This window comes from Tachypleus tridentatus, chromosome 9 (genome assembly GCF_004210375.1).
Source record: "Tachypleus tridentatus isolate NWPU-2018 chromosome 9, ASM421037v1, whole genome shotgun sequence".
Classification (NCBI taxonomy): domain Eukaryota; kingdom Metazoa; phylum Arthropoda; class Merostomata; order Xiphosura; family Limulidae; genus Tachypleus; species Tachypleus tridentatus.
This window is the reverse complement of record NC_134833.1, coordinates 131,353,245-131,365,517: the sequence shown is the minus strand read 5'-3', so window position 1 is coordinate 131,365,517 and position 12,273 is coordinate 131,353,245. Positions and strand designations below refer to the sequence as shown.

Here is a 12,273-nt window from a genome sequence, read left to right as displayed (position 1 = left end):
ATTAATTCGGGTTGTGTTTTTCTTCTTCTTCAATTTTAATCTCTTTTACGGCTTTTCGAGTAATATCAATACTAGTTTTCTTACGTGGTTTTTTACGTGAATCTATTTCTATCGTAACTTCTTCTGGCTTAATAAACTCAATTTCTGTTTTTCGTTTTTGTTTCAAAATATCTTTTTCTAACTCCAATTCGTCAATTGTTCGCTCAACAATTTCTTCTTCTCTTTCATCTTTCATTGGAGCAACCTTTATTACATCTTTTTGCTGAGTTAATTCAATATATTTTTCTTGTCTAGATAAGAGATCCAAAGACGTTTCACTTACATCTATCTTCTCCGGACGTTTTGGAATAATTTCTGTCGTTACAATTTCTTGTTTTCCTGGCTTTTGTTCAGAAGTTTTTGTCATGATTATTTTGGTAGATTCCTTCTCCTCCGGAGTTCCCTTGGAAAATATTTCGATTTCTTGTGGTTTCTTCTGAGATATCAGCATTTCTACTTCTGGTTGCTCACTTGATTCTACTGTAATTGTAACTTCGTCCTTCTTTTGTGGTTTGGTTATAATCATTTCTTGCAGAAGCGGCTTTTCTTCTTCTTGTGTAGTTGTGCTAATGGTTGTCAGTTTGTCAGCTTTCTTAATTCCAGTTTTAATGGTCATCTCTGTTTGTGTTAATTCTGTGTCTTCTGTTACGTCTGGTCTCTTTTCAATGTCTAATATGCCTTTTTGTTTTTTCTGTAATGTAAGTGTTGTAATGTCTGTTCTGTCAGGAGTTTCATCCTCATCTATTACTTGTTTAACTATTTTAGTGACTTTTTTACGCGTTTTAGGAAGAGACTTTTCCTGGGCTTTCTTGACCGTAACTTCCACCTGAGATTCTTCTTCTGAAATAGAAGGAACTAGTATTTTACGGTCCATCAAGCACTCACGTTTTAGTAATTACCAAATAGCTGTTTCCATTTGATCCAAATTTGTTTGTAAAAGAGGTAGGAATCATAAATGTTTTAAAATTTCAAAAACGTTTTTTTTTTAAACGTTTAGCGAAAATTTTAATAACAGCAGCATGAACAATCAACCAATATTATCAGTAGCATATGTCTGACATACATTGATGCGCACAGGAATACATAATTATTCTCTCCAAGTAATAAAATAAAATATTTTATCTTATCTACTTTAAACGGTTTGTTTGTTTTGTTTTTGAATTTCGCACAAACCTACTCGAGGGCTATCTGCGCTAGCCGTCCCTAATTTAGGGGTGTAAGACTAGAGGGAAGGCAGCTAGTCATCACCACCCATCGCCAACTCTTGGGCTACTCTTTTACGAACGAATAGTTGGATTAACCGTAACATTATAACGCCCCCACGGCTGAAAAGGCAAGCATGTTGGGTGCGACGGGGATGCGAACCCGCGACCCTCGAATTACGAGTCGCACGCCTTAACACGCTTAGCCATGCCAGGCCATTAAACGGAAGTTAAATGCTTTCTCGCACTAAATATAAAATTCCAAAACTTGAAAGTTTTAAAAGTTGAAGCTAAAATCGGCAAGAAACGTTATGTGCTCAAACAAACATTTTCGTGTGTAATGAAATATCGACACAAAACTCCACACAAACAGAATGACCGTTTGGTTTAATTTAATCTCAAATCCTTATGTACATTATGTCTAAATAATCCCCGGCTCGATAGATGTCTAAGTTATTTTATTGTAAAACCAAAACAGTACAAAACTTTATGTTTGTTTATTATTATTATTCTGCACACAGCTACACAAAAGGCTATGTTCGCAGACATACCACTGTGCCATTAAGGGACTAGTACTTAAAATATTTACTTTTGGCTATATTTAACTACATCAATATCCAACGCTGAAAATATGGTTAACAAACGAGGCCACTTATTTGCTGAATAAATAAGTCTAATTATTCTGTTTTCTTTTTCTTACGTTTTGATTTATGATACTATCTATTTCTAGTCAACTAGAAATGGCTTTACTAATGCAAAGTTACATTTTAGTTGCGATCCATAGAATTAGCTTACTTTTTATCAGAAGCTATTGACAAACGCTTAACAAGAGCAAAGACACACTTAATTTACCCTGTATAACGAACTCAGTTATACATTAGGTTTACACATTTTGATAAGCCTAGTTACACACTGAATTTATCCTGCTGTCTAGTTTAGCTAGAGACACTTGATCTTGTCTCTAGTAAGCCTAGTTATAACCCATTTAATTTGTAGAGAACCTATAATTGACCCATAATGCTCTGTCCAGCCCGGCTTCATCCCTATTTATCACGGATTATGGAGCTATTCCAATATTCAACTCTATTGTTTTACCTTCAAGGGTGTAATCGCAACAGAAATATTGGAAGATGTTATGCGCTGTAATGTCTAATACCACCACCAAGGAGAACGGTTGCTAGTGGCTTCCCCTAGTGTAATTTACAGAAATCATTGTAATACAGTTACTACAATCACTTATTATTATATATCACGATCACAAATTCTCTCATTAATTCGTATTAAAAAGTTTTCTAAAAAAAAAACATTCATTTTATAACCACTTCGTATATTAAAGTTGGTCCCGATAAAAATGTATGAATCTAATTCACATACACATATAATAAATGGAAAAACGTTTAACGTGTTAAAGACAAAATAAAAGTGTGCAATGAATTATTTGGCGTTTGATTATAAAATGGTAATGTTAATTTAGTACATATAATAACAAACATGGAAATATGTACCTCTGTGTCTGTGCCCGCTTATAAAGGTAAAAGAGCCGTTTGGACCCACTTATGTCATCTCTGTGCGATGAATGAGTACGTCAAGTAGTAACCTTGTGATATACCTCCACTTTTAAAATGGGTGTGATTTATGTAAGTTTAAGAGTTTTTGTCCGCTAACAAAAGATAGCAGTAGTACATGTTCGTAATACCGTTCAACGATATTTCTGTTGTAGACTGGGTATATTTCATAACATATGAATCGTGTAGCAAGCTAGAGCCTGAAACATGGATAAGCAATTTTATCTTTTTTTAAAAAAGCTTCTGATCCACGAATAAACTTATTTTAATTTCACAACGTACTCTTAACTAGCGAATAAGGATGTATTTTATCCTTGCAACGAACACCTGACAACTGAACAATCGACAAGCCGATTTGATCCCCGTAATATTTTGACAAATGAACAAGGAATTTCATCTTCACAACGTAGTAACTGAGCAATCAATAAGCCTGTTCCTTCCCCATGATGTCCTTCTTACAAATGAAAAAAAAAAACACTGCCATCCTAACAATACACTAAATTACTAATGAGTAAGCACATTCCTCACAACGTACACCTGAGAGAAAAATTAGTAAACAGATCTGATCCTAAAAATGTCCATCTCATCAACGATCAAGCATTTCTGATCATAAAAATACGCTACTGCCATAAAAATAAGTGTTGTTTATTTTAAAAATATACCACTGACCAATCAGTAAGCAAATTTGATACTTGTTATGCATTCCCGAGCAATGAATAAACAAAACACATTTGATCTTCAAAATGTCCTTCAACCAACATATAAGCATATCTGATCCTAATAATGTACTTCTGCCAGGTAGGAATAAACGTGTTTAATATTCACAACGTATTCCTGCCCAATGCATAATACTACTTTTAACTTGATGTATTTCCTTTAAGTAATTTATCATACATCAGTAATGTAATATTTACCGACAAACAAACAACAATACCTAATACTAACAGGTAAAATATGATATTATTATACATCTTACATTGAACAGTAATACACTATAAATCTTACAATAAAAAGCAGTATATTACATGATATATCTCACACTAAAAAGTAAAATATTAATAAAATATTGACTTTTATGTCTTGAATAAACAAATCACGTATAACGGCAAATCTACATACAACTTATGTATAATGTCAAATATCTTATACAATAAGTAACTTATGATATTGTAAGTTTCAGGCATTTATGTTATGTATAATAACATATATATATATATATATATATATATATACCGTACACATACAGGTAACCTACAACATTATAAAATAAACATTTAGAGAAAAGTCCTCTTTAAAAATGTATGGTATTAATTTATTTACTTGGCGACATTCCGAGCAAACGTTCTTTTTCAAACCAGAAACAAATGGTTAATGGTAATTACAACGTTTCAGTAAATGCCATTAATCGACAGGCTAAATGTCTTTTTTTTTTTTTTTTTTTACTTTATCACCTTTGTATGTTTCTACTTATCTAATTATAATATCATTAATTTGCAACATCAAGTTCTGTATGATATCGTGTAACTTATACAAACAGACCACATGTGGTATAGGAAGTTTTAGGCGTGCAACCTATATATAGTAGTTTGTATCTTATACAGTTATTGTAAATTTTAGACGTACAAATTATGTATAATAGTATATATCTTATCTGATACGTTATATATGATACTGCAAATTTCAGACATTCAGGTTATGTTTAACAGTATCTTATACAGACAAGCCGCGTGTGATATTTGCATATCTTGTACCTAGCATTGTTAATTAGTGTGCATTATATATTTTGCAACTAATAGTAGCTAATGTTTCACACAATCTACACGTGAATAATACATATAATTTCATCATCACTCAGACAATGGTGGTAATACTTTTGTTGTTAATTGACACGATGGCACAAAATTTGGAATTGAGGTGAATATAAATAACATAGTGTATAATCATATAAAAACGTTGCGTTACTGAAAAAAATTTAAACAACATAACTTCCAAGTCTCTATTTGTCAATTATTTAAATATTTAATACTGATAATAATTTTTAATTAAACTAAAAACAGGAAAAACTAAATGCTTAAACTATGTGTCAGGTATTAATTACCTACTCATCTAATATATTATTTGTGAGATTGTAAGATCAAGAGGAAACAGCCACGTGGTATAATATTTTAAACATACGAACAAATATGTTTACATTATAATTAAGCGTATTTTCCATTACCATTTTAAACATTTTTTTAAAAATTACAGTTGACAATTTTTAAATATGTTATTTATCAAGCGTTAGTGCAAAATTAACATTTAGTTAAGTCATTTTTTTAGAAAAATAAAGACAAATATTAATACCATTTACAGCGAAGTTTTTGTTTTTTTCCATAGCTTTCAGTGCTGGTTAAACCGGAAGCTGTCAAAGCGGAAGTTAGGCAAAAGAAAAATATTAAGTGTATAATTTAAGAAGCGTCGTTTAGAAAACGTTAAAAAAAAACAAGACAGCTAGTTAGATTATATTTTAGTTGATTTTTAATAAGCTAATTAGAATACGTCCATCTGTCGTGAATTAATTCGTGTCTTCTGAAGCAATTGATATTAAATTGCACGTCACCAGAATTAGACTTTCAATTTTAGGAAGCCCACGTTGACATAATATTTATTAGGTAAAGTAAATTAGAGTGGTACCCACAAGAAAAATATGTAAGAAAACATTTATCATTTTGAAACAAGCGATTATTGGTTTTATTCATTTATTTTAGTTACCAGTTTAAGTACCTTTTAAAATCGTGATGTGTATCTTCGTATCTATTACCGATCGCCATTTTTATCCTTACTCCTTGTCATACATTTTTGCATCTACAAGATATTTTCGTTTTTTAAAGATAATTGAAAGGAAATTAGAAAAAATAGAACGTAATACTGTATTTCCGTTTTCAGACATCACTACTAAGAAAATGCCAGTAAAAGTTTAGGATTTTTTTTTCGTTTTAGGCTTATAATTTAATTGTTTAATTTCTTCACGTTCGAATGCAATTATTTAAGCGTTTCGTTATCGTTGTTGTTGTTTTATTCGAAATCATCGGCATTGTTTTTCTCCCAATTCGAAATCGAATTATATTTTTGCATGAAGGTAATGTTCACAGAAGCAACTCCCAAGTCACTGATCGATGTAAGATTGTGTGTTTTTTTCAGTCGACGGTCACCAGATGGCGATGGCGTGGTTATGTGGTTACCAAAAGAGCATTATCTCTCGTTAGGCGATATTAACTGATGATATCATCAAACAGTAGTTCAGGTCCTTTGATTATCTGATGTCCTGCTGAGTTAAGAGTTGAAGCCAGATATTGTAAATTGTGTTAAGAGCACATAATTAAAAAAAACGAACAAAAACGTAAGAGCAAAATGTTGATGAAACAAAAGCTAAGCTTGCAGCGCGCAATATGAAAACTGCTGTAAAATAGAAGTTAATGAAACAATACATCTGCTGTAAAGACAATTATGTAATCAAACCTTCTTCTCCTGTGAGAATTTTCTTGGAGTCCTCTCGGGGCCATTCTGTATAAATAAAATACAAAACATGATAAATTATTCTTTCAGCTTTTGAGGGAAAGAAACTAAACCATAACCAGTGGTGGAAAGGACACACAAAAAAGAAAGATAGACATGGATTTTCCAAGGAAAAGGTATACAAAACAATCAAAGAAGTATGTGAACATTCACTTACCCGTTTGTGCACTTACCTTTGTTGGTAGAGAAGACAAATTTGACTTTCTTTATCATTTAATATTATGTTTAAACTGCAAATTGCATAAGCAGTTTCATGCATCATGCTTTCAAGTTATTTTCATGCAAAAAATAAAACAACAACAAAATTGTCAAGAATAATTGTGTGTTGGAAAATCGTTTTTGATTTTTTTTAATCTTAAAGATGAAAGAAAAACAGTTTATTTAGAAAGCTGGTCCATTTACATTAGTTCATAAGTTAAACGCAATCATTGAATAATTTGGCAAGTAAAGAAAAATTAAGTAAACATTAATTTTCATAAACCTTTGATGAAATTAAAGGTTGCTATCAAATAATAAAAATATAAAACGTAGGCCTAATGGCAAACATCATTTTTAATATTAAACTTAAAATATGCAGTTGTCTAATAGCGAATACAAACAGACAAATATTATTTGTATAATTTATATACAATTAAAAGCACTCAATAAGAGAAATGTATAATTCTTGGTAAGTTCATGCCTTTATATATATATATATACAGTTAGTCCAACCTGTCTTACATAGTGCTCGTCCTTCATTAATTTCGTCCTCAGCAACAGCAGAGGTTTCATCAGCAGATATCTGCTCAGTGGCTTCAGTTGCAGGCTGATTCACTGTTTTAATGACGACCAAAAAGTTACGCACGTAAAAATAGCAGGTTCAACGGAAAATTGCTTAGAACAGAAATCTGCATAGCGTTCATAGACGTGTGGTCCTCCTGTTCACTAGTTGGTTAGATTATTAGTTATTAGATTGTTTTTAATCATCGTAAGTTCTAATCAGGTAATGTTTTACCCAACAACTGAACGAATCTTTAAAATTTTGTTGAACCAGATGATACCTGCTAGTACAGACTTCTGTTCGACTTTATGATTACAAAACTAAACGGTTAATTCTAGTATGTTACGAGAAAGAAACGACAAATGTATATAATTTTTATGAATTCAGTCTAGTTACATTTTTCCAATGCGTTCTTGGGAAAGACTATTCAACGTAAAGCTAAATAAACATGTAACAAGTATAATGTGAAGAATTTTAGCATCAGTTAAGCCTGCTCGTATTCAGTAATGCGTATTGACGTTTCCACGGCTATTATACTTGAAAATATTTTCGGTTTCTAAAAATTATTAAACATTTTCAATATTTAGTTACAAAACTTGCTGTTTCTTATAATAAATCTACGCATTAAAACCTCACGGAAAATATAATATACACTTTATCAACAATAATATTAATATTTATAAATAAATAAAATATTTCCAAACGTGGTTTGGCAAGTTCTTACGTTTTTCTTTTGGCTCTGCATGACCAGATTATTAGGATATCGCGGGTCCCCTTACACCAAACACGCTCGTTCTTTCACCTGTGGGGGAGTATGATGCGACGGTCTATCCCAATATTTGTTGGTAAAAGAGTAGCCCAAGAGTTGGCGGTGGGTGGTGATGACTAGCTGCCTTCCCTCTAGTCTTACACTGCTAAATTATGGACGGCTAGCGCAGAGAGCCCTCGAGTAGCTTTGCGCGAAATTCAAAACACAAACAATCACTGCTAAATTAGGGACGTTTAGCGCAGATATCTCTCATATAGCTATCCGCGAAATTCAAACCAAACCTTATGTTCCTTTACTGCGATGTACACAGCGACCATTTACCTATATGGTGTGTCTTCGATCTCACCCTCCCATAGAAATAGTATACGTAGAAAAGAAAAATTTCATTACAAAAAAGCAACTTAGAAAGAATACCAAAAACAATTAGACCATCGACTGCCAAACAAAATTATAACAACAGCTAAAAATAAAATAGGTATTGATAACTACTGTCAAATAATCACGGTAGGTATTGATAACTACTGTCAAATAATCACGGTATGTATTGATAACTACTGTCAAATAATCACGGTAGGTATTGATAACTACTGTCAAATAATCACGGTAGGTATTGATAACTACTGTCAAATAATCACGGTATGCCTACAAACCACAGCAAATCAGACAATACCAAAACAACAACAACATAAAACTATAAATAATACATGGAAACCACATAAACAGCTGTTAACACTAATCAAGCACAGACGACAATTAAGAAGACAATACATGGAAACAAGAGACAGCGAATTAAAAACACAAATAAATAAAATAAGAAACCAAATCACAGCAGAAGTTAAATTATTAAAACAAGAAAAATGGGACGATTTCTGCACCAAACTTAATGAATAAACAGATCCGAAACAATTGTGTACACACCTGAAAGACTCACAAATGGAGATACAACAACAAGAAAATACCCACCACTAGAACACAATAATACCACAGCATATACATATAAAGAAAAAGCCGAAATATTCAAACAACTTCAAAACACGTTTAAAACACATAACGACCCAGATGAACACAAACTTCTATAACAAAGCAAATAACTTTACAATGAATAAGAGTGAACCATTCAAATCACTCTTCCTAGTAGACTTAAATAACTATCAAATCAACAACATAAACGACTGCACAAACACAATGCTTACAAACACAATTTAAGCACAAAAAACTCATAGAAGCAATAACAAACACCAAAAATAAATCACCAGGAAAGATGGTATACAATTCTTTAAAAAAAGGCATTCCGAAATTATTTGAACATCTCACAGCAATTTTTAATTTATCAATATATTCTGGTTATATTCCGGTTTCTTGAAAGCATGCAAATGTATTAACGTTCCATAAAGAATGAAAGCCAGCCAATAACGCAAACAGCTACCGACCAATCAGCCTGACCAGCTGTGTTGGCAAAATTCTAGAGAGAATAATTTGTAACAGACTCTCCACATTCCTGGAGACAACATCAAAATTACCAGAAGAACAAAATGGTTTCAGAAAGTTCAGACAAACAACAGACCACTTAGTCGGGTTAACCGAAGCAACTGTTGATAGTTTTAATAACAGAGAATGTACTGTCGCTTGCTTTCTCGATATTGAGAAGGTAGTCGACACTGTATGGCATAACGATCTCCGGTTCCGAATGCAAGAAATGGGACTACTGTGGGGAAGTCTTCGCTGGCTGTCAAACTTTCTGGAAAACAGATCGTGTAGAATAAATATTGAAGTGACATTTTCTGAGAGTTTCACTCCACAAGCTGATGTCCCTCAAGGATGGGTAGTTAGCCCTATCCTATTCATCATGTACGTGAACAATATGCCTCTAAAAGATCCAAATAATGGATACTCATCACAGTTCGCAGACGATGTAGCAATCTGGAAAAGTGCACCAACACCAGCAATAGCAGCCACAAACATACAACCACAATTAAATAGAATAAGTGAATATTGCCAAAAACAGAATCAGAATAAACACAATTAAAACACAACTAGTAGTATTCACAAAATTAACTAAACATAAAAAGCACAACCAGAGATCTATATGAATGGTGAACAACTCCAGATTGCTACATCAGCAAAATTCCTAGGACTTACGTTCGATTCAAAACTTACGTGGGTAAACCACATAAACAATATATATTAGAACAAAAAATTGGCGAAGAACAAACTATGCTAGGAGTCTAACTGGCAAAAACAGTGGAGCTACGGTAGACAACATCAAAAAAATATATAAAACATACATTAGACCCGTCATTGACTACGCAGCTCCTGCATAAATAAATATAAGCAAAAAACTACTTCAAACAAAACTACAAACAATACAAAATACACGACTCACAACAGCTTATAAAGTACCTAGAACAACATCATCTGAATCCATGCATAAATACGCACACATGGAAACAATAGCAGATAGACTCCTACATAATACAATAAACTATTTTGACAAAAATTGGAGACAAAAATGAACTAGTAAGCGAACTTGACAGGTACTGTAAACATGATGAGGATAGACCTAAGCACCTTTCTCCAGTGAATATGCGTTTTCTAAATAAATAAAAGGCCACCTATAAACTAGACTCCACATTAGAGTAGGGATTAATTACTAAACACTGAAAGGTTTTCTTTTATGTAAACGTTTTATAGTTAATACCTAAATAATGAAAGTGCAAATAATTTTTGGAACTATAAGAGAAATGTTTTATTTGCACCAACTGTATGTGTAGATTGTGCCTAGATATTGCCCTGAAAGGGGCCTGAGTAAGTGTGGGTTACTCTGGTCCTCATGTACCATACATAAATACACTTGACAGTTGTAAAACCAAAATTTCTAGGAAGGAGGAAGAGGTTAACGAAACCTGATCCTCCTGGGTAGATAAACATCAATACCTAAATACCTATACAAGAGAGAGAGAACTGCGCGAACACATTTCCGTGGTAATATATGGCGTTGAGCTTTGCAGTATTAAACAGGTCAACTGAATTTAGTAAAAACTGAAAATTCGAATAAAAAAGAAACCACCGGTATAGTACTTTAATTGTTAGTGACAATACAGCCAGAAGTAAATGTTTCTTTCTTTTGTATTGCAAGGCTAATTCCATATTAAACATGTCAAAACTGAAATCCAAATTCATAGTATCATCACTGTTTGTTTCTTTCAAGCATTCGCGCAAAACTATACAAGGGATATCTGCGTTAGCCGTGTCTAAGTTTGAAGTGAAAGACCAGATCGTTTTTTTTCTATTTGTGCAAAGCTACTCGAGCGCCATCTGCGCTAGCCGTCCCTAACTGATAGTGACAGACTTGAATGGAGTATCAAACAGTAAGGTTTGACCTTCACTCTGGGGCCGTGTTTACATTATGAGCGTGAAGGGAGATATTGCGGCAACGGGACGTTGGCCCTTCTGATTTACAATTTGGAAAAAAAAAGCACTAAACCACACCAAATCGAATTTGCACTGTCTGTAACATGACTTTAGAGTCTTTTATACTAACCTCTGTATTTAATATGATGAAACTGCTTGATGAGTCTTCAGGTTAGAGATGTATCAAATTAACAAAGATCTGTCAGTCGTGAAATCTGTGACTGTTCTTTTCAACAAATAAGTTTTACAATACTATTGAGTGCAAATCATAAATTTTATTTTTCTCATTAGATTGCCGTAATAAGTTTAATTCCGCATATTTAATAACTTTTCAAAACAGTGAAAATACAAAATGTGATTACAAAGAATTTTTCTATGAAATACACAATCCCTGATTTTCAAAGTTATTAATTTTATTACTGTTGAAATGGGAGGAGGGTATTTGTTAACTGGCATCTTATTTGCTTGTTTGCTTCACTACTTCACGCAAAGCTACACATAGGTTATAAATACACATTCGTCCCCAACTTTGCAATTATAAACCAGAAGAAGGATGTATCATATAATTAACATCACCCGTTGCAAACATTTTGGCTACTTCTGTCTGTTCCAATAATAGAATTTGGCCAGCAACGCTTTTAGAGCATTAACAGCCCCAAAGTGCTGGACGAGTGTCTCGTGATAATGGGTCGAAAACCAGAAATTATTAGTTCATAGTCCACTGGGTTATTCCCTCCCACAAGAAGGCCTTAAGAAGAACAAGCTCCAAATTTCCGGTCAAAAGACAACGATTTACGTTTATTTCAGTCCTTCTGAAGGCTCTTGCAATTTCAAAACCATTAAGACCACAAAAAAGCGTATTTTTGTTATTCAATATTACAGGCAATAACTTAAATATCTTAAATTTTAAAATATATTTCAGAAATGATTTTAAATATAATTCCATCAAACAGTAAAAAGAGTTTAAGCAGA

General features: G+C 32.8%; 1 protein-coding gene across 1 annotated transcript in view; it reads right to left on the bottom strand.

The window, feature by feature from the left end:
* Positions 1-12,273, bottom strand: part of LOC143227488 (uncharacterized) — a 457,070-nt gene that overhangs the window by 62,942 nt on the left and 381,855 nt on the right. The window contains 2 exon segments of the mRNA XM_076458930.1: positions 3-879; positions 6,305-6,349. Coding sequence (XP_076315045.1) covers positions 3-879; positions 6,305-6,349 — 922 coding nt within the window.